This window comes from Henckelia pumila, chromosome 3, assembly GCF_033568475.1.
Source record: "Henckelia pumila isolate YLH828 chromosome 3, ASM3356847v2, whole genome shotgun sequence".
In the NCBI taxonomy this organism is placed as follows: domain Eukaryota; kingdom Viridiplantae; phylum Streptophyta; class Magnoliopsida; order Lamiales; family Gesneriaceae; genus Henckelia; species Henckelia pumila.
In genome coordinates, this window is record NC_133122.1 from 157,767,642 (window position 1) to 157,792,275 (window position 24,634).

Below are 24,634 nucleotides of genomic sequence, written 5' to 3' on the forward strand. Positions count from 1 at the left end.
TCCTCTAAGTTTACACCATACTCTCAGAGAAAATGTCCTAGGGACAGACGCCCAAGATCACGCAAGTTATAATGTTTACGAGTGTTCTCTGATCTGTTTATTCACCAAATACACGCGCACACGCAGAAGCTGACATATTTCCATAACAGATTTAAGAATAATCTAACGTAAACTTAAAATATGAAATAAAATTGTGAACTGAAAAACATTACAAAGCCGACATATGTATAAAGCATGCAAACCTTCAATCAATTCACACCGGATGAAGTAACAAGTAGAATTTTTCAGAAAAAAGGTATTACTCAAGCAGTTAAGAAATGTCAGAAGCATATAATCTGTAACTGGAAGGTCATCCATTTTAGCAAAAATTAACGAACATGGTAGCATTTACTACGGTTTGAATTGTTACTAAATCTAACAAAGAGATTAATGAAAGTACCTTGATTGGGCAATGGGTTACAAAGTTTAGTACGAGAACAAAAATGACAAAAAATAAATCCACAAAAACTGATCTATCCTCCATGAAATATTCAATTTGACAAAGAAAATAGTTAGGAACTACAGAAAACAATATAAAATTAAAGCCATACTCCTGCTCTATAAAACACGTCGAACCTGAGATTTACACTGTAATCAAATGTATTTGCTAATGTTGAGGTAGAGGTAGAGGTAGAGGCAGAGGTAGAGGTAGAGGCAAAGGCAGAGCTGGCCTCTTTTCCAACATGTCGTAATGAAGAACAAAATTTTCCTGCAAAAGTTTATCCAGCCAATTTTGTGTTCAACTACAATAAAAAATTATTATTGGCACTTATATATGACTAAAAGATTTTGAAGAAAAATTGATTGAGCCGTATCAAAGAGGGTACACAATGTTGAAAAATGAGTACTGCAAAATCCCTACGAGTTTGGGCTGAGGCTTCTCTTTAAGTTTCAGTAACTGACAAAATGGAAGATCATAACAGGAAGAGAATCTCAAACCTTGCGAATTGTCTCCCACGTGTTTGGATCAAAACAAATATAAGAGCCCCTTTCATATGTGTTTGTCTTCACAAGAGGCTCTATATTAGAAACCCTCATGTACCAACAACGGTGCTCCCTATGGTAAAACCAGCTTCGGTTATATCTGAGAAACAGTGCAGCAAAATCAGAATCAACCATGATATCTGAGTTAATTCAATCCACAAGAATTAAAAAGCAGAAATAAAAAAAATAAGAGTTGCTAATTGCCAACATTAAATTGCCAACATTAAAAGCAGGAGAAGAAGAAACAAGTAGCAAACAAGAAATCGGCATATATTCATAGCATAGAACATACAATTCATTAGCGGCAAATAGTTGGGCTTCATCCTTTGGCATACTGCATAAGATCCATAAGAGGTCACAAATGTCATATTTATGTTACTGATAAAGAGAGTAATTTTGGAGATCGAAAGAAGACTTGCCTATAAAAAATATAGAACAATGTGTCTAACTGGAACTTTGAGAAGTACACTAGCTGCATGCCAACCCAAACAATTTCAGTAACATGAAAAAGATAGAAGTAAAGCAGATAGAAACAGAAACTTGGCCTATTGGGTAAACTCACACTCAGGGTTGGCGGTTGTTTAGCATAGTAGCATTGTGGCACAATGAATTCCGGATCTCCCTTGGCAGGCTCATCTGACCATGGGGAAGCAAACGTCTTGTAGAGATTTTCAGTGGAATTCAAGTTCAATCCTAGCGTAGTTAGGTCAATTCCAAGTGCAAGAGACGTCAAATCAGGGTCACTCATCCTTATCACATTTAACAAACCATGCAAACCATAAAGGTCAGGAGCTGTCTGTGAAGCCTGCATTTGTTTCATTCCCTGTTCCCTATATTGCTGACTAACGGGAGGAATTTGTTGAAGTCGAAATTGGGATTGACCCTGATGCTGCTGATATTGCTGTAAAAGTTGGTCGTATGACCCTATGCCGGACACCGAACTCGGAGAATTCAGAGGTCTCAATCCGATGCCTTGGGGTCCACCACTCTGGATTATGTAAAATGGAACATCATAATACATTTTATAGCACGAAATTAGCTGTTACAAAATAGCAAGAAAGGAGACAACAATGTCATCTACAAACTTGTGAAAATCCTCCCTCACAATCCACGTATTCTTCTGATTGTTTGATAAAATTTTAGATAAAAAACTAATAGACAAGAGACTTGTCACAGATCACAATTTAATCAGCAAGCTGAGAAGTGTGGCACACACAAAATTTCCATGTAGATATACATATAAATCTTTTTTTGTTATTTACATGCTTCAAAGAAAAAAAGCTGGGAAAAAGACATACAAAATGAGTTACATTGTTAGAGCAAAATAACCTAACCTAACCTAACCTTATTATTAGGTTGAATATCAACTTAAGAATCAGTGAGCAAGCAAACCTGCGCATGATAGTTGGAATTTGATGATGGGAACATCTCTGAACTATGCAAATGGAGTAGATCTTGGTTATTCACATTCGAAAAAGGTCCACCAGTGCCGCTGGCAGCAGGAGCATGTTGCTGCTGCTGCTGTGGCCGATGAGATGAAAATGTTGGCCCAAAATTGAAACCTGCAGATCGCCCCATCTGCATTTTGAAATGGATTAAGGACAACTGAAGATGATAGTTAATCCAAATACATATCAATTTAGCAAATTTCTCACAGAAAAATGTTGAGGTTGCATCATGGCTACAGAACTATCATGAAGTTGTTCTTTCTGGTGAAGGTCCATTGAATAATCAGCATTGCCACCTGCGTAAAATCTAAAAGCATATTAACAAAATCGCTAAATCGACCAAGAAGTTTTTTCAGGCATCTAACCAATGTTTTAAACTCTATGCTACAGTAGTAGATAAGACCGACAGGTTAGAAGAGAGAATCATTTTTCCAACAAGTTGCATAACATTGTGTATCAAAAGACAATGATACCCCCTCAGTCCGTCTGTATTATCTGGAAAATAAAAATAGGACATCCATTATAACTGTCAAATGGACAGCCATTTCAGATGGCCAATTTACGATTAGACAAGAATCGCATAAGAATCACAAATGTCATTGTGATTAAATAAACAAAAAAACGAGGAAAGATAGTCCAAAAATATGATATCACAACATCAAAATTAGAAGTTAATATGCATGCTCGAAAAGGATGGCCAGTTTAATGATGCAGATGAACAGAATAGCAACACGACATGTGAAACGTTGATTGTAGAACAAAATTGAAAGGCCAGAATTGCTGAAATTTTAGGACATATTTGTGCGAGAGTTTTAGATTACACTCAGTCCATCTAACAAATTATATCATAAATGTGTGCAGAGGATATATTGGCTAAAAGGTTAAATTTGAAAATAACAAGAAGTACATTGCTTCCCAATTACAAAAAATACTTCAAAAAAGAAAGAAAGAAACACCAGCAATGACAAGCAACAATCAAAGCCTTATCAAAAGTTTTCTACAGGACATATTCTAACAAAGACATTGCCATATATGTGGTTTTATAAAGCCAATTTTTGTTTAAGCAAAGAGAAAACATAAACTTCGACTTCGAGAATGTGAAAAGAAAAAATGTTGCATGACACGTTTGTACCTGGGTAAACAAATTTCAAGGTCTTCAACACCAAAAGACAAGTTAGAAGTTTGTAGTGGTATTCCATACCCAAAGTTGGAAGAATCCAAGAAGGATAGCGGAGACCTCAAGACTAAATGACTTAAAAGACCAATTGCAGTGGAATAGACAATAGACAAATAACAAGTCAACGACTCAACAACAATAAAAAAGTTTCATTTCTTCTCCTTATTGCCTGTTCTTACTTTTTACCTGTTTGATGACAATTACAAATGAAATGAATTAACTTTTCTTGTTTGATAAGATCATAAACATATATAGGCACCTTTATATCCAGGTAATGCAGGAAAATCTTCATTTTGAATGCTGAATTCTTGATTTTGTTGAACAATAGGGCCAAGACCTTGTTTCCGCAGGGACCCTGCAAGATGGGTTTATATTGCATCTTACAGCAGAAACACATGAGCAAAAAAATAGTTTTACATAAAATAAATCCATCTACTCAGTTACCAAGTTGTCCTTGAGGACCTCCAGACGAACTAGGGCGACTAGTCAGTTGAGGGAAATCATTGATATCAAAAGAGGCACCATCATGGGTATTCACATCATTCAAAATACCCATACTATTTAGATTATTGACAGCTTGAACGAGGTTTTGAGATAAGGGACCACCAGCACCAGGATAGGAGTTTCCTAACATGGATAGTACCTGCGGGGAACCTGAACACCCAAACTGTCAGAACTGCAGTCGTTAAGCAAGTAGCATTATACTCTCACCAAATATAAATATCAACAGATCGATTGATTCAAAACATGTATATTAAAATTTAAAAGTTATGCACTTGAAACTTGTATCAAACGTACTTTTGTATCCATAACATCCTTCCACTTTGTAAAATTATTAATAAATAGCAACAAATGATTATAGAATCAGTAGTGTTTTAGCTGTTTTAGCATACAAGAAAATTAGTAGCAACGAATAGGTATGTAAAAATATAGACACTTTTAGTTATACTTATACAGTATCGAGTGATTTCTGTTGTAACTTGTAAAAAAAAAAATATAACCGATGGTAATCACTCACTTCAAATATTTTAAGCCGTATAGCTGCTCAAACAACATGTTTCGGCCGTTGTACCAACTACCACACATGAAACCACATAAGCCACAAAAGACAACTATCCCACATTCCAAGTCATGGTAACAAAAAACGGAACAGATCTGACTCCAAGTGCATGTTGCGATGTAGAAATCCATGATTGATGATAATGATACAATTCAAATATTTTAAACTTGATAGGAGCTCTAACACCACATTTCAATCATAGTGCCACATCTGAGCTACACATGACAACAATGACTGTTTTTACTTGCCAAAAGATTAAATTACTAAAGGGTGATTCGGTTTGTGGATTACTAATTATTCACTTTATATCTTATATTCAGTCAATTGTAGCTCACCAAGCTTGCAACGAAGACACGATTGTTGATAAATTGTCACATTATGGAGACGGGAACTCGTCGAAAGTTGTATAGTCTTCTTGATAAGTCATGTTGTTTGCCTTAATACCCCCTTACTAAAAGTAAAAGTATAGCAACACAAGCTCCACTGGTCCACAAAAATTCACCAGCACAACAGTTGAAACCATTCCTCCTCTATCTACACCCCATCACCATTGTAGTTGAAGGTTGAGTGGCAATGGAAACTGACCAAGAAGAAATGAAAGGAGGTTCAAGGCTATGATGGTTTCCAAGTGGATGATGGAGCACAGTTACATGGTTGCAGGTCATGATGGTGGCTAGTGGCAGCAATTGTAGTGATTGTGGCAACATATGCCTCCACAAACAGGATCATCCGCAAATTCATTAGTTGTAACTTGTAAGGTACTGATTTGAAAAGGTGATACAACCTTGTTGAGGGTGCAGAAAAGGAAGTAAGAAAAAAATGAAATGACAGAAGAAAGATAAAAAGGACTGAAAATTAGAAACGTGATTGAAAGACTGTCTTTTAAGGTCCAGCAAACACTTCATTACAACTTCATTTTTTATCACTACGTCTAATTAAAATGGCAGAACCTAAATATTTATGACAACAGACCTTTTCACATCAGTCAAATGAACACACCCTAAAAATATACTCTAAACAGGATAACTGTAACGACCCACGTCCTTCCACCGCATCCCTCCCCAGCCAATAGCATGGGATCGGACCGCATGGTTCGACGGGCATCGCACTCATGACCTCCCCACTCCTGGCAGTGGGTTTTTGCCCTCCTCAGGAATCGAACCTTGTACCTCCAGGCTTAAATACAAAGTACTTGTACCTCCAGGCTTAAATAAAACTTTGTATTTAAGCGTACAAGGTTCGATTCCTGAGGAGGGCAAAAACCCACTGCCAGGAGTGGGGAGGTCATGAGTGTGATGCCCGTCGAACCATGCGGTCCGAGCCCATGCTATAGGCTGGGGAGGGATGCGGTGGAAGGACGTGGGTCGTTACAATAACGATCCAAAATACTGATGTCTTTCTGTTAGTTAGTGAATAAATTATACTTCTACAATCCATGTTACAGTACTGAAGCATAATCAGTGAGTCAATGAATAAATGATACTTCTACTATTCATGTCACAGACCACGATAATCAATTGTTAGATTTACTTTAACCAGTGTTCGAAAACTCGGGCTAGGCGCCGGGTGGCCGCACCGAAAACATGCTAATCGGTCGGCCTAGGCGGCCTTGGCGCCTAGGCGGTCCTAGGCGGGGCTAGGCGGAGATAGGGTAGGATTTTCAGATTTTTTTTTTTAATTTGGGCTTTTAAATTCAAAACCCAAATTACAAAAAAATAACTGAAATGTAATTTTTTTGTTGGGCTTAAGTTTTATAAGCCCTAAACTGATGTACGACAAGAAAATTGATTTGTTGGCTTGCCCTAGATCAAAATTCATCTTTCATTGTCTGCATGATTGAGTAACCAGAGCATCTCGCAAATTATAAGGCTGAAGAATCAAAGCGAATGAAGATGCCCACATTTTGAATGCCATATTTGAAGAAAAAATTGGTGTTTGCTCTTTCTTCAAATGCTGAACTCATTTTAAATTTGATATTATTGTCTTGGAGTTATAATATTTCATTTATTAAGTTGAAACCGTGGAATCCGCCTAGTGCCGCCTAGTCCCCGCCTAGGCGCTGGTCTGGCGCCCGACTAGCGCCTAGCGAATTTTAGAACCATGACTTTAACATGTAAATTCCTTTTACCTTAAACTGAATGGTTAGGATAACACATTGTTACATTGAAAACCATAAAACCAATATTTCAAAAATATTCCGACAATTTTAAGTGAATTGAAGCAGCAACTGATGATGTAATCCAAAAGGCATTCCAATGCACATCTCAGACACTAAGGCACTAGTTACAGTGGTGAGTTATGATTGAATTGCAAATGCATTGTGAAGTACCTTGCTGAAGCACACCACCCATCAATCTATTTTGTCCCTGCACGTTTAGATTTCCTGAAGCACTGTTAGCATTTAAATTTAGGCGAGAAGCAAGCCCAGGAACAGAGAGTCCTCCAGCTGAGCTAATATTTCTGCCCATGTTTCCGCCACCAACTATGTTCCCAACGGAGCTTGTAATCCGTTGCCCTACGTTTCCCAGAGCAGGAGACACTCCCAGACCTGTGACAGCAGTCCGATTACCAATTGCAGTAGAGGTTGGGAGAATCCCAGGGATAGAACCTCCAACTCCGTTGGTGCTGCTACTATACCCCTGGTTGCCAACTACACTTATACCACCTCTATTTGGAATCCCTGAATGGCCATGCACACTGTTGTGAGAAATCTGTAGATCAGAAGACAACAAACAAGGAGTTCACCACAAGTCGTGTATGTATAACTTGTGATATAAACACTTATAGGCACATATTAGATGGTTCAAAATACCAATAGAACTTTTTCATTCTCTTTCTGCACGATATAATGTGTTTTCACTCTCTCTCCTTTGAGCATATTCTCAACTCCATATTCACATCCTTCAACATCAAGAAATCATATGCATATGCATAATGTAAAAGTGAAACCAAACCTGTGAAAGAGCGACCGGAAGGTTATTTGAAGCAAACCGTTGACTAGAAAGGTTGCCAGCAGCTTGTTGCACCCCAGTCGAAGGAATGTTATTCAAGACTGTATTTCGAGATCCGAGTGAACCAGACAAGTTAGGAACATTGAAGTTTCCGTGAATGTTGTGCAATCCCTGAATATTTCCTGTAAAAGAGAGTTTGCTGATGTAGGCGAATTTTGAGAACATAAAGAAGTTATTGTTGCAGCAAACAGCATACCACCATGATGAAAAACAGGAGAGCCACCACCTGACTGTGCAGAGAAAGACGGAGAAAAAGAGCGTCCTGCGGCGTCGGAGAGATTTGAAGTTGACCCATTCAGCGTCTGCAGTTACAGAATAAAAGAATTTATAAATATTGGACTACATGATTGTGCGACCTCAACATATAATATAGTATGTAACAAATAACCCTCATCCATTAAATGTAAGTTCTTATATGATCAGTACAGTATTTAGCCACTTTTTAGCATAGGAGGAGGATGATTTAACTAAAAACTGGAAAAGTAACTTTCCCAGTATTCATATTGATTACAGTGAAACCTAAAAGTACAAGATAGCAGAGGGTTTTGGGAGAGTCAAAAGCGTCCAAATGCATTTTATAGTTGCAGTACATGAAGTTGATCCTTTGATTCAGGCAAATAAGTAAAAAACATAAGCAGTTCAAATCATTCCCCCACAACGTACAACCACTGTATCTTAAAAAATGCTGCAGAAAGATAATTCCATCACCACACAAAATCCCAAACAAACATGGAATTATCCCACAAACAGCAGGAACTAATGACCTACGTAGAACATGGAATAAATCCATGCAAATTAAATGATATGCCAAAATACTTTGGGTGTATCCCAGTATGTCACAGAAAGCAACACAAGAGATTCTCCCATAAGTAATATCAGAATATGTTGGTCCTTTCAGCAAATAGATACAATCCATGTAAACTGTAAAACAGAGGTTTCGGAAACAAAAAGTATCAACAAGTCGTGCACGTCTTTATTCAGCAAGATGCTTTCAGGGAAAGTGATCACTCATTCTTGCCCATCCACAGTTTATTACCACCCCGGAAAATGACTTATCATTGCACAAACAGACAAAATAAACATACTGCAGTTGGCACCACATTTCTGAACCACAATTTATGAGCATAAATCTTTAATACTATGTTAAGAAAATAAAATGTTTGGTAAAAAGATATAAATCTTTTATACTATGTTAAGAAAATGGATTGTTTGGTTTAAAAAAAAGTACTAATGTCTAGACGTCAACTACATATTAAACTTAGGGTGACAAATTTTAGTCATCACTTTAATGTATATTGAGACATGCTATAGCAAAATCAATGAAGGAAAAAGAGCATCAATCAATCATGGTGCACATTCACATTATCAGTTCATCAAGATGTATCACTGACACTGTATAAAGATCAGCCATTTACTAGATTGATAAGTCTTGATCAAATGACAGAAATCAGATTGGTCAAATGAAATTGTGCATCGCAAACACACCATGGAGCAGAGTAATCACGTTCAAAGATGCCAGCTATAGTGTTCGAAGTAAAAGAACCCAAATAATATCACATTTCTAAAGATTATCATCTGTATCGATAAATACATATCTGTTGTGGATGAAGGATCATTACATTAGGTAAACCTGACATTGTGAGAATGTCAACGGGTCATGAAGATAATTTTCCCTGGCAAGAAGCAGCTTTCCTTTTTCCTTTAAAGGAAAATTTCCAAACGTGATTTGGGGCCTGTTTCCTCTTAATTCACTGGCAAAAAAAAAAAAAAAGAAACGGAGAGCGAATGATTGAAACAGCCATAAAAAAATAATGAGCTGCAATAAAATCTATTATTGCAGAAAAAACATACAAAACTAGAATGTGGTGTAGAACTTCAGAAATTGAATCAGAAAGAAAGACATAATCATGAAAATACAGATTAGAGATGAAACACTGGGAATTCTAGAGACCCTGGGCATAATCGAACATAAAAAAATCAATTAACAACAAAAACTGGTTCAAGAAAATTAAATTGGCATATAATGAAAGATAAAATAATATGTCGAGAACACTGACACCTAAAACCTTTGAATTTAATATGGATAAAAAATTATAGATATCCACAAAGTATCCCTTCTTGCCCAGCGGCCAGCGTCGACATTTTTTGTTTATAAATGCAAAGGAACCGACTAGAACACACAAGGAGAAAAAAATTATAATAACTGCTTTCTTGCATCACAGGAGTTTCATAAGACACAAGTGATATGATTCAAACCCTTGGTTTTCCTTAAGGATGCATTTGGATTGAGATTTGAGGTATTGGCCACGTGGATTTCATGTACGTGAAGTCAAATCCCTTTGATTCTTTCTATGAATTTATATTAGGTATAAAAATTGAAAACTTATATTAAGTTAGGAATGTGATAGTAATTGAGATAGAAATGAAATGCACCCAACATCCAATCTCAAATCAAAATCCCCGGTTCATAACAAATCCATCCATCCAAACGTAACTTTAACAAAATAATGAATTCATAAATCTACAGCAGATGAGCTCTAGAGAGGTTAATAGAATTAAGACCTATCTGACAAGTAACAAAAGAGATCCTAGTTGTCGCCTACTTCCCCAAAAGATCCAACCAATTATTGTGTTAGTCATTCTACAAGCTGCAGATCTTCCATTATAATGTAACTAAAATCGCGCCCCCCTAAAACGATGGTAAAAAGGACAAAAATAATTGACCAGACCAGCTATCTGCACAACGTAACACAATCGAAAAATACCATGGCCAAAATATCCATTATCGCGAGGAAGAAACACAAAATGTTAGTAGTTCTGAAAAAAATGGACAATCTGAAACGCAACCCACATCCATGGACTAACTCATTTTGGAAACAGCAATGTAGAAGCAGCAGACTGAATGCAAAAGAAACTATAAATATGAGTAATACAGCACATAATACTCAGTAAGAGTTTCAACAAAACCTCAATAACAATTAACACTTTTAATTTAATCTTAAAACACCATCAGCAACGGTATGTAAAAAACTAAATGCAACATGCGCATAAAAAATAATAAATAAATAAAAAGAAAGAAAGAAAAAATCACCCCAAACGTCAAGCACAAGCCTAGGTACAGAAAAAAAATGGCATTACTCATTAAAAAAAACCTAAAATCATGTAGGCAGCAATCCACTGGCCAAAAATAACAGTAATAAACAAATAATCGAAGAGACTGAAACCTAGATAACAATGCATTTCTGAAGCTGAAAAGGTACATCTAGAAAACACAAGAACAAGTAAAATAATATAATCAAAGCACGAAAAAAGAAGGAAGTAAAGACTGACCTCAGATAGAATAAAACTGAAAGCGATCTGTAAACTTCTTCGATAGGTCTGGAAATTAGAGTGAGAGAGAATTGGGGAAACAGAAAGACAAATGAAACGGATTACTATGACGGACGAAGCCAAACCCCTAAAACACACACACTGATTGAAACGCGAGGAATAAAATCGCATTCAACTTTTTGAATCATCTCTCGGGCTAGCCCGGCCCTTTCCAACTCTACCTGGACCGACCCGGCCGCTATAGTGGAGCTAGGGTGAAAATTATAACCCTAGGTATGGCAGTCGAAACGGACCGGCGTGGTAGGTCAATTTACACCTTACCAACGCGTTAGTTGGCGGGGATGTCGGTTATTTGGGTGGGTTGAGAAATTAACAACTCAATCCATCTATTTGACGGTGCAAGACGAGCAGACCTATCAATTTTAGTTATATTTGGTGAGTTGAAACCGGTCGACCAGTCAATTTTTAGTTATTTTTGGCTTGTTGGGAAGGGTTGACCCGCAACCCACCACAACTCATTACTTGGGTTGAAAAATTGTCAACCAAACCCGACTATTTAGAGGGGTGGGACGGGTCAACCCAGTGGGTCTAACCCCATTTTGACAGTTCTACCCTTAAATACTGCTTGGTGGATGAAAGATGGATGTATTATCTTAGTGATTGAAAGAAAAAATGTATGGATGTAGAATATGATGTGATAAATTATATTATGTTTGATTTTGTATGATTGTAATACAAAATCTTTTGTAACCAATTTTGAACAAAAATATATTTATAAAGGAACTACCCAAAATGTCTTGCAAATGGGGACAAAATTGAAGAACAACAAAATAATTCAATGCACACCACCAACCTCTTACTGAGCCAAAAATACTTCTCCCCATCTACTACCATCAACAATCATGCTTTCTCTCATAACAACGCAATTAAGAGTTCTCTCCGGTGAATGGACACCATCATCCAGTGAGTCTTTGATTTTTACTTGAGTTCGATCTGTTAAATATATTAGGTTTTATCTCCAACAGTGTCTACTGAAGTTGCGATTCATGGATCCGCGAAATTTACGAGGGTTTCATGTTGTTTTTATATGTCATCCTTGTACATATTTAAAATTTATGGCTCATTTTCAGGTTGTAAATATATTAGCATTAGATAAAATGGAACAAAATAAAAATTTGTGTTCATCAAGATTCATATCGTATCTGCAGGTAATGTGTTTTGTTTTTTTATTTTTATTTTTTAAACATAATATTTTTCTTTTTTCTCTATGCAATAAAATTATAGAAGTGAGACCCTAATAAAAATAGAAGATAGTGGATGCATTGTATATCTAAGTGTACATGATTTTGAACATCCAAAATTTCAAAAAAATAATTTTGCTGCACCATTTTCAGCAGCTAAACGCATTTTAAACAATTTAAAGTATAGATTTCATTGGGTTTCAACAAGTACACATAATTTTATCTATGATGTTTGTGATTTGATTATAAATTTCTGGTTTTGCATAAAGAAGCTTATCCTTATATTTGAAAATTGAAGTAAATACTAGTAATCGATGCTTATTAGTTAGTATATGAGTTTTTTTTTCAATTTTATCCTCTTTTGTTGTTGGTTGATTTTTTATATAATTTTTTCCCAGAAAAAATATTTTGGGATAAAATACTATTTAATTGTCAGTTGAGTACTAATACTAATGAATTTAGTAGATATTCGAATAATAGACACTCATGTAAAGCGCTATTGAAGAATTTGTAAGCTTTGGAATTGTTGGAATGAATAAAATTGGTGCAAACATTCTAGTAAAATAAAATAATTAATATTTCAGTAGTATAGATAGTTTTGTTAGAGATTTAATAAATCATGTGATTGAACCAAATTCATTACAACCAGGAATTCAAGTCGAATTAAAAGAAAATAAATAACAGTAATCACCTACCTGAATTCATTGATTGATCTCGCGTGAAAGTATTGGATCTTCTAAGACAACATAGAATCGACCACCTTATTCTTTTCTGAGATGAAAACCAGGATAGAGATCTAGAATATGTGTGTAGTATATATTATGTATTATTTTTTGAGTCTCGGGGACTATAATAATAATAATAATATTTATACAGTATTTCATTCATCACAGAAGAACTAATTGGGTTGGGTTTTTATACATTATGTGGACTATACCAATTTATTTTAATACTTTGAAAATCCAGAATTAATTAGATCACCATATTGAGTTATTTATTATATATCAGTCCATGTACAATTAATTAATTTAAGTGAGCCTATAAAAAATAGTTCCAACAATCTCTCACTTGGGCCACATAAGTTATCTGGATATTTCACGTGCAAAAATTGGATTGAGCTCGTGCTATCTAAACCAGTATATTCCTTAACAATATACCAGATTGATTATGCCAATATAAGAAAAGAGATTTTCGCTACTTTTTGTAAATCACTAGACCTATCAATGATCACAGTAAATGCATAACTAATAATATAGATCAAGTATGAATATGTAGCATTAAAATATACAAATGTGATCCAAAAATAAAATATGTATTTCCAACTGGCCCTATTAATGACTCAAAGAGTCCAATGACATACATTCAACCATATGTTAAACCGCAATGAAAGTCATCACTTTATTTCAGAGTAATTCAATAAAATTTTAGTCTGTTCATTAACTTAAACCATGTAAAATGAGTCAATAATCAAACTAAATGCAAAATCCCATTTCATAGATATATCATCTATATGGACAGCACCAATGTGCTTCACATTCCCACAAAATGTCTTGGGTGGCCAACCCATAACTAATGCATCCGCAATTATGGAGTTTGATATAAGAGAAAATTATAAATAAATCCCCAAACTCAAACATTTATTTCTTCTAACTCTCTACCCTTGATATTCTTTCCAATTACTCTCTAGGACCACCAAACTTGGTTAATTTAATGTTTAATTTTTGTACTTGATTTATGTTAATTTGTGCTAAAATCTTAAGATTTTATACTTGGATCTGAGGATTTTATGCTCATCTGTAGTACAGAGAATTATCCGTAAAAATGGTAACAGAGCCTTAGGTTAATTATTCAGACATAATATTCTTCTTTAAATCATACTTATCTTTGTTGAGGAAGAGATTTTCAACAAAAAAAATGAATTCATACAAAAGTTTGAACCAGGTGAATTTCAAATATATGGAATCCTATGAACAAGTGAATCTATTTAAAATAGATTCCCCACAAAAGATCCTAATAAATAAGGGATATTTTTGTAAGCTCTGAAGGGATTAAGAAAAATGATTTCTAATTCCTAATTTCTAGAGATTACCCCAAATTCCTCTAAACTCTCCGAAGATCTAAGAGAAATCCAAAAGACGGTACAATATTACAACAATCAGCTATATGAGATACCTCAAAAGATTGAAGAAATTCTTAAAAGACAAGAGGATTTTCTTGTAACTCTAAAGGATCTTCAAACAAAAATCTCTAGAACAAATCTCTGGTTCTAGAAAAGGTAATACAGGAGGAAGGTTACCACTCTCGTTTGGCATTGAACCTTTGTTACATGAAAAGGGTAAAACCAAAATGGTACAAAAACCTTTAACTGATGAAGAAATGATGATCAATCTCATAAAAGCGATATCAGAGAAAAACACAATCTGATGACTACTTTAGAAATATTAGTTCTCGAGGATCTACAAGATCTTGCAGATTCATTTGCAAATTTTAGAGTAGTATATCTAAAGATGAATTCTCTTGAAAGGGAACAACCTACAGAAAATCCTCCAAGATATGTGGTTAAAACAGAAAAACCACATAGTGAATTTCACGTTGGAGAAAGTTCGCATCCAGTAGGAACTAGGTCGAGAATGAAATAAAATCTCACTCCACCAAACTCCTTATGGAAAATCTGTTTTAGATCAGATACATCCTTATGGGGTTATGTTAAACCTCAATGTTCTGGACTTCAAAAACAGATAAGAACTCATAGATGATTGGACGTCAGCTATAAGACGCAACAGGAACTTTAGATCTCAATAAAGAATGATTCATTAAACTGCTAGAAATGAGTCTAATGGGATCGGTTATGTAAGGCCCGAGATTATTTGATTTAATCCGAGAATATTTAATTTGAGAATTTTTAGAGTTTCGATTTAAATTCTAATATTCTTAAATTATTTAGGATTGAAATTGAATTTAAAAGAAGTTTTGAGGTCTTGGTTGCAAATAATGAGGATTTGAGGGACCAAAATGCAAAATTGCCATTTATTGGAAGACACATGACAATTATAGGTGTGTGTACGTGCGATTGCATGTATATTCATCAGATTTAAGATTTTTCAGCTCAATAAAACCGAGACTTCATTTTCTTCCTTGAGATTTCATGTTCAAAATTTGATTGTGCAAGATCCGCTCAACTGAATATAATTCCGAGCATAGTTCCGGAATCCTTGTGATGAGAGCTTCAAAGTGATGTAAGTATTATTAAGATCCAGCACATTTCAAAATTATTATGTTGGAATGAATCCAATTTTGGATATGAATACGTGTTCTAGAGTTTCTATGCATTGTTATATCAAAACCGAATCGAAGATTGGATGTCGTACGAATTTGATATGATTTTTCTAGCTTAAATTCGAAACCTATGTCTATTGATCTTGCTGGTTTTGATGGATATCATGCTGATAGGAGAAGTATATGTGTTGAATATGATTGATAGAATGAATTCGGTAGAGTTTTGGTTGTCGGTTTTGTTACCGTTACGCCGCCGATTCGAAAATGGCTAGACTTGTGATATTGTGATTGAGCTGAGTTGATTTGAGTGGTTTGCTGATATATCTATCTTGTATATGTGCTTATTTCAGAGTTGAAGTTGAAGCCATCGAATCGACCTTTCAGCCTCCGAACCGAGAAAGATAGTAGCGAAGTTTGAAGTTACTTTAGTTGGGGATTGAATGATGAACTTGAACAGAAATTGATATATGTGCTCTTGATGTTATTGATCAGATTGGAGCATAAAGAATCAAGAAGCAAGAAAAATAAGAAGGTATAAGACGACATCAATTGAAAGGGATATGATACTCGAGATCGATGATTTCTTGAGTATTTCCGAAGAAAATCACATACTTGTTGTTTATATGTTCTTGTTTTAGAACTAGAATTGTTGATCCATCACAGGTAGTGGATCTTTAATTATATTAATTATCTTTAACGTCGTATCGGAGATGAACTACCGAAAATGGATCCATCCAAGGTTCAAATATGAATCTTGAGGCCTTAAGCGGCTTTAAATCTCAAAATCCAAGATTAGGTACAAGTTTTGAGGCCTTGAGAGGCTTTAAAACTCAAAACCCAACGTTGTATAGGAATCTTGAGGCCTGGAGCGGCTTAAAATCTCAATGAATGAAGTTAGTTTACGAATTATGCAAGTAATTGTTTATATCTTCAAGTTGATATATGTTAATCATGCTTGTATATGTCTTTTATACTGAGAATCGTATTCTCACCGGATGTTTCGGCTATTGTTTTGTTTGTATGTGTGCATGACAATAGGAGTGTTGAAACACGTTCTCGGATCAGTCAGATGTGATACCCGTAGCAGCGGAAGTTTAAAATTTTTATTTTCTGATCTGGAACGATTCCACATCATGGGTATCAAATCCTAACGATTAAAACAAACAAGTAAAATAAAACAGAATTAAATTTTTCCTCTCAAGTCTCAACTTGAGGTTATGGAGTCCAACAAAAAATTCTGCTCTTCTTGTATATCCCAGGAACTGAGGACTCGATCGATCAACTCCTGAATCAGGTCCACGAACAGAATTCTTAATCCCTCTGATAGACTACACTAGAAAGTCTATCAGAAGTTTCTACGAAGAGAATTTAACAGATCTGATCTGTTAAACCAGACTGCAATTTTCAAAAATTGCAGACTGGATTTTCAAACACAGAAGAGGAAGGGGCGGCCGAACCCTAGGGAGAGAAAGCTCTCTAGGTTTCGAAAATTATGAGCTGTTCTATCTAATTTCTATACTGCAATAACTTATTTATAATGTGGGCTGCTAACAGCTTAGGGCCCATTAGTCATAAGTTCAAGCCTGACAAGCAAAGCCAGCATGTTTAGAAATTAATATAAAATTCACCGTGACTCAAATTGATAAACCAATTTCACCAATGTGTACAGAAACATTTTCTGCATATTTTAAAGTCAAGATAAATTTTCTGAATCCGAATTCAGTGATTTCCAAAAATGGTATCCCTATGTCATTTTAGGAAATCTCACTCCCTCTACTCTTTAATAAGAATTTCTACTTCTCATTTGCTAAATTTAACTCATTAAATTTAATTATCTCAACGGGGATTAAAAATCTATTACTTGTGTAACCCTCAATGGTTTAGGGATACAGCTAGCCGTGGGCCCACAACTCCTTGTGACTCGGAACAACAATTTCCGACTTACCCATCAAATCATGGTAAGAGTGTCTAGCAATATCGCCCCATGATTTCCTAGGTATCACTGATAGTGCCTGCAAGAACCAGTAGGTTTTGGTTAGCGTACAGTACGGTCCCTTCATTCATATATCCCGATCGAATCAACAACCATTGGTATATTGAGAGTCGTTCGAGATTCAATAATTATGCAATACATCTTGAAGATCAAATAGTGACATCGCATGTGCAACTAGGAAACCAAGTAACCTAAAGCACATCATGTACTCTGGCCAGAGATTTATCATACTAATATCTCCTCAGATCGCATAGGATATCCACACTCGCAAGCGTGTGATGAATCCTTGATAACAAAGCATCTACTCCTATATGTATCATAACTGTACCCAATCTCGACACCTGTTGACCCTCATAGAGTCGGTAAACGAGTCAAAGTACAGTACTAGCATATATAGTCTCCATGATGTTTCAAGTAGTAAGAACTAATGGTGTACAACCAAAACAGCGGACTTATCCATTCAATTAGTGAAAACCACTTGGAAAGTCCGAATAGGGTAGTTCGATCATCCATCAAATGAATATCCATTTGCATGCTTCGAACATCTCCATGTTCCATACCAATGAAACGTGGTACTTGGCATCGAAAATTCTAGTCTCAATCTCGAGCGATCCTTATCCTTATTTGCGGACGGCTCAATTGACTAGGAACTATTTAGAATATACAGTGATTATAAGATGTGTTTCATGATAGTCATTCAAATCTACTATCATATCTTACATGCACTCTAGTATATTCAAGGTCTTTATCTAAGCATCGTATAGTACGTCACAACATAATAATATGATAAAAGATAAAGCAAAAGCCAATGAAGAGTGTAAATTATATTAAACAAAGATTGTTTACAAATAGAGTCATAAAGGCCCTTAGCCACAAGTTGGCTAACAGGGCACCCACTCTTTCAAGGAGGGGCTGGAACGGGTCAAAGACAACCTTGAAAGAAGATGATCGAGATAAAAATGTAGACTCGGGTTTGTAGCAGAAACGAGGAGATCTAGATCCGTAGCAAACATGTTAGAAATTCTATGTTTGGTTGTAGTTGAAGAACTTTGGTTCTTTTGATGGATTGTAAGCTACTAGATTAATGTAAGAAATTCTTGTAAGCATGTTTAGAACTTGATGTATATATGAATGCATGTTTTGGATTTGATATAACATGTTTGGAAGGGTTTTTATAGATCAGAAATAAAGTTGCAAAACAGGGCATGAACTTGCCCAGGACAGGCCCGAGCTGCAGAAAAATGCAGCTCGAGCGCTGCCCCAAAAACCCCCAACCCGAGGGTTGGGTTAGTGGGAGCGCTCGAGCGCACCCCTTGTTTTAAAAAAAATTTAATGTTTTGATTAGCTTTGCTCCTTGGTTCTTTAATCATGTTTAATTACTATTTGCACCAAGAATGAGATTAGCAACCCAAGGCCCCACAGGTTAAAATAGCTTGGGAAATGACAATACTTGAGACTAAGGAATCTATCTTAGCTGGAGAATCCCTAAGCCAGATTGGAGGAAGAATGGTCACCCTATTTAAAGCACAATTTATAGGAGTGTACTACTTCAATAATCAAGATACAAAGAAGAAAATAAGATATGCTCAAGCTCTATATAGTCTCGAATTACACGATATCTGTTTAGTAGATGAATACATTATGTTATTCAATAAATACAGATGGAATTCGAAAGTCGAAGAAAATGTAGCAATTCAGCTATTTTTCGCAAAAATGCCAAGTCCGTGGAGAGAAATGCTTATAAAGAAATACATTCCAGGTAATCCAGACACATTGGCAAGACGAGCCTCTTTTCTTAAAGAAAAATTGACAGAATGGTGCCACATGGTAGCATTAGAAAAGAACTACAAAAACATAAGGGGTATTAGTAAACATGCGCATATATGCTGTAGAGTAAACGATCTCTCAACAGTCATTAGGAATAAATCACAAGGATTTAAGAAGAATAAATTCAGAAATAATCCCTACAATAAAAGGATAAGAATTTCTTGGAAACCAAGAATAGTTTGGTACAAACAAAGAGCCAGATCTTATAGATCAGGAAAAATAAGTGGACTTACAAGAAGCAAGATTTCATCACCAGCAACAAGTTCGTCTCAAAGAAGGGGAAGAACACCATACAGAATGTTGAATCCTGACTTTTGATGATAAAAAAACTATATATCATTGTTATAGTATGGTCGCCATTTGCATGTAAAACAGGAAATATGTCTACCGAAAGATATCAATCGATTTGAAGTCATCGACTGGTTATAGACATCAGCTGAACTATTGGACATCAACCGACTCTCACACATCAGCCGAGTCCATAATGTATATCAGCTGGCTCTTAAGTCTTCAACCGATCTCAGCAATCAGAGTAAGGGTCAACTGTAATACAAATCTAAAGGATATCTACCGACTTCATAAAGTCACAACTACCTGGTAAAGGATCCTTGACAAGACAACTTAAATGCAAAAAGGACAGAGCATTTAAGGAGTCGTCTGACAAAGCTCGAAAGATCATTAATAGCATTTATTATGAAAACATATTTAATGGACATTAAAAGAGATTCGAGTACAGATATTTGAAGATAAATAGATCTCAGTCCTACTCCACAAAACGAAATATATTATCTGACATACATCTATTTGAAAGGATGTTTCATACCTTTGACATAAAGAGATAAAGACGTTGAAGATTAAGATCTATATATACCAGAGCCAAGAAAAGAGAGAAGACACGGCCATCAAACAATCAAAGCATCTGAGCACTCGAAATTGTATTCAATACTCTACTGCTCACTCAACCCTCCGCAAAAACAGAAGCATATCTGATCTTCTTAGAGATCTACTCAAGGATTACTCAAATCCAAGCTGTTGTTTGAAGAATATCGACTGATCCAAGGATTTGAGATACTAAGCTTTCAAGAGCTTAGCCATTAATCATCATCAACCGAAGAAGTTTGATAAGAACTTAGAATCTTATCAGTTTAAATCTAGGAGTTCCATTTTAAGCAGTGATAAGTCCTAACTTTGATCGGGTGTATTACAAGACATTGTAATAGCCAAAGTCTTTTAATGTATCCTTCCCGTGAGAAAGAAGGGGTGACGTAGGAGATTGAGCTTCGAATATCCATAAACAATTCTGTGCACATTTACACTACTGCATCACATTATATTTTAACTATTGTCACCTAGCTTAGTGAGAGCCATTTTCCGCACTACTTTAGTAGCTCTTATTTATCTATGAAGTAGAGAAAAATCGGTTAAGTGAATTAACATTTGCTTAATCTTTTCGTGCTAAAGCATAAAATTATTAAAGTGTGTATTCACCCCCTATACACACACTATCGATCCCAAACAAGTGGCATCAGAGAGGGTTTTTTCTCAGTTGCTGATATTTACTCATCATAACTTCTCTAAATAAAATTCCTATGTTTTCTAAAGAAGATTATGATGATTGAAAAATACGTATGCAGGCACACCTTTCTGCTCAAGATGATGATATGTGGTATGTTATCACTAATGGACCAATGAAGATTCTCAAAGTCAATACAATTATAGCCATTTCAGGAGGAGAACCACAGATGATTGAAAAATCCAGAGCATAATGAAGAACCGAGGACAAAAGAAAAGCAAATCTTGACAACGTAGCCAAAGATATTTTATGCAAAACCTTAGACAAAAACATGTTTAGCAAAATCAAGACGTGTTCTGCTGCTAAAAAAATCTGGGAGAAACTCACTCAACTGTGCGAAGGCAATGACCAAACCAAGGAGAACAAACTCACAGTAGCCATTCAAAAGTTTGATAATGCCAAGATGAAACCAGGAGAAACCATGGTTGAGTTTGACGAAAGATTTAGTAACATTATTTGTGAACTTATATCTCTCGGTAAAATATACACTAATCATGAAATTTCTTTGAAGGTTATGCGTGCACTGCCTAGAGATTGGGATGTCAAGACTATAGCCATGAGGGAATCAAAGGATCTAAGCATACTAGAACTTCATGATTTGTTTGATGATCTCAAATCCTACGAGTTTGAACTCGGAATACGAACAGAAGAAGAACCATCTGCTTCTAATCCTACCAAAGCACTGACCTCAACTATTTTACCTCAACCGATTGAGGAAGCTTCATCAAAGAAGACAACTGAACAAATGAGTAGTGAAACAATGTCTCTTTTCATTAAGAAATTTGGTAAGCTTATGCGTAAGAATCAAACAAAGTTTAATAAACCTTACTACAAACAAGACCATACAGACGATGGTCCCTCGTGATTTAACTGTGGCAAGAAAGGCCACTTTATTCCAGATTGCACTAAGCCTAAGAACGATGAAAAGAAACAACATTATGAGAAGAAGAAAGGAAAATAAGGAAGAAGGATGTTCAAAAAGAAGAAAGAGCAAAGAGTACTAGTGTCAAACGAAGGAAAGAGCAAGTGGGCAGAAACTGAATCTGAGTCATTTGATTCAGATAGCTCATCCGAATAAAGTGAGGAGGAACAAGTCCAGTGTCTTATGGCCAACTCTCAAAATGAAAAAGACGATATTGAGGTATTAGACTTTAATTCTTCTGAATTTACACATGAGGACCTTGTTCAAGCACTTAGTGACATGGTCATAGAGTATCAAAAAGCTTTCTGTATCATTCGAGGAAGTGAGAGCAGAAAAAGCAAGTCTTATTGATAAGTCGAGAGAATCTAGCTGTTTACAGCGAAAGGAACTTGACAAACTAAAGACGAAGCTAAACCTGCTAACAGCTGAGAATGATGACATGAAACGTGTATTTCAAGATACTTTGAGTGAAATCAAAAGTTGCTTAAAACAATCAACTCTTGAAATAATGCTTCTACCTCGTTAGGTAAGATAAATGAGAACCAGAAACAGGCGGGTGACAAAACCGATCTTGGATATGGTTCAAATGATTGCATTTTTACTGAGGAAAGTACTCAATAGTATTCTAGTAAAAACAATCCTAATGCCATAAGATTTGTTCGATCTAGTACGATATATGAACACAATGAGCCTAAGATCAATGATGAACAGCCAATACGTTATGAGAACAAGGCTAAGCATAGAGGGCTGAAATATGTGGAACCTCGGAATCCAGGGAAAGGAAAAACATGGGTCAAACCTAGACTGAATGAACAAAGAAAGGGAAATCAATATAAGTTCAAACAGTCGACGTTTGAACCAAGTCAATCTAAGTACAGGAATCTTCAGATGAAACAGAACCGATACTTCAACTGCATGCCTGTTCAAAAGCGATACAGACTGAACAACAAATATCACAAGTTCAAACAGCACACAGTAGTATCTTGACCACACACAAGCACACATCAGGCACCTCGACCGTTACACTTTTCAGATGCACACACGGGTAAACCCATCAGGGTAATTCAGGTGTGGGTCCCGAAAGGACTACTCCAGTTCGGACCCCAATAGATAAGTGTACCGTAGTCATATTCTCTTTTTGCAGGTACTATCAGTGAAATCAGTTGGAAGAAACAATATAGTAGAAAAGATCTAGCAAATAGGCTAGAAACAACGGTACTAAATGATGGAAGTGATAAGGATGAGCCTCCCATCAGAAGAGCTGATTCAGAGCTCCTAACTACTCAGTCAACCGAAAACCAATTCGGTCAAGATCATGAAGAACCAAGGATTGTAGAAGAAATTATTGAACTAGACAATACGGTCAGATCTGAGGATGATACTCCAAGAAATCAGGATACAAATCCCCTTGGTTCATGTCTCCGGTGGAGTAAAGATCATCCACCTGGGCTGGTTATTGGTAATCCTATTGCTCCATTACGTACTAGGAATCAAATGATTAATTAATTATTGCATGCAACATTCATATCACAGCTAAAACCTAAAAAAATTGATGAAGCCTTACAAGATGCTAGCTGGATTGAAGCAATGCTGGAGGAACTAAATCAGCTTACCAGAAACAAAGTCTGGAATCTAGTTCCTCGACCGGATAATCAAAACATCATAGGCACCAGATGGGTATTTCCCAATAAATTTAATGATCATGACACTGTGATAAAAAACAAAGCTAGAATGGTTGCTCAAGGCTTAGACAAGAAAAAAGTATTGATTTCGATGAGTCATTCGCTCCAGTAGCAAGACTTGAAGCTATTAGAATATTTCTTGCATATGCTGCCTACAAGAACTTTAAAGTCTATCAAATGGACATGAAGTCAACCTTCCTAAATGGATTACTCCAAGAAGAAGTCTATATTGAACAACCACCAGGTTTTGTCAATTCATCAACTCCTGATCATGTTTTTAAACTTGACAAAGCACTTTATGGCTTGAAGCAGGTACCAAGAGCTTGGTATGATACATTATCATAGTTTCTACTAAATCGTGACTTTGTTATTGGAACAGTCGATAAGACTCTCTTTAAATTTACCAAAGGAGATCATATTTTGTTTGTTCAAATCTATGTGGATGACATTATATTTGGCTCAACTAATCCTTGATTATGCGAGAAATTCTCTAAGCTTATGCAGGAATAGTTTGAAATGAGTATGATGAGCGAGTTGAATTTCTTCCTTGGATTACAAGTGAAACAACTTGAGAATAGTATATTCATCAATCAAGCCAAATACACCAAAGAACTTATTAAAAAGTTCGGCATGGAAAATTGTTCAACAATGTCTACTCCTATGAGTGCTTCCATAAAACTTGACAAATATGAAGTAAGAGCACCAGTAGAGGTAACAATGTATTGAGGACTTATCGATTCACTATTATACCTAGCTGCAATTAGGCATGATATTATGTTTGCAGTATTCTTATGTGCAAAATTTCAAGCAGTACCCAAACAGTCTCACTATATTGCTGCCAAACGAATAATCAAATATCTTAAGGGTACTCCTAATGTGGGTCTTTGGTACTCCAAAGACTCAGAACTTAACCTAGTTGGTTATTCATATGCAGATTATGCTGGATGCAAAATTTATCGAAAAAATACTAGTGGATCTTGTAAATTTCTGGGAGATAGACTAATGATTTAGTTGAGTGTTCTTTGCAGGAAAAATTGTCCGTGGATCCATTAGAAATCTGTTTGACAAGAA

At 35.8% G+C, this 24,634-nt stretch overlaps 1 protein-coding gene and 1 non-coding gene across 2 annotated transcripts; one reads left to right on the forward strand and one right to left on the reverse strand.

Annotated features, from left to right (window-relative positions):
- Positions 1-418: 418 nt before the first annotated feature.
- On the reverse strand, positions 419-9,470 carry LOC140887126 (probable NOT transcription complex subunit VIP2). Its single transcript, XM_073294182.1, has 13 exons — positions 9,339-9,470; positions 7,916-8,021; positions 7,663-7,841; positions 7,038-7,419; positions 4,093-4,302; positions 3,908-4,003; positions 2,679-2,767; positions 2,416-2,601; positions 1,586-2,011; positions 1,443-1,495; positions 1,316-1,357; positions 979-1,123; positions 419-748 (listed from the first exon to the last, which is right to left on the reverse strand). The coding sequence occupies exons 1-13, from the start codon at positions 9,354-9,356 to the stop codon at positions 647-649; spliced, it is 2,034 nt and encodes a 677-aa protein (XP_073150283.1). The 5' UTR covers positions 9,357-9,470; the 3' UTR covers positions 419-646.
- LOC140893685 (small nucleolar RNA snoR35) lies at positions 7,916-7,996 on the forward strand. The gene has a single exon (XR_012153276.1). It is a non-coding gene; the product is annotated as a small nucleolar RNA snoR35 (small nucleolar RNA).
- Positions 9,471-24,634: the final 15,164 nt, after the last annotated feature.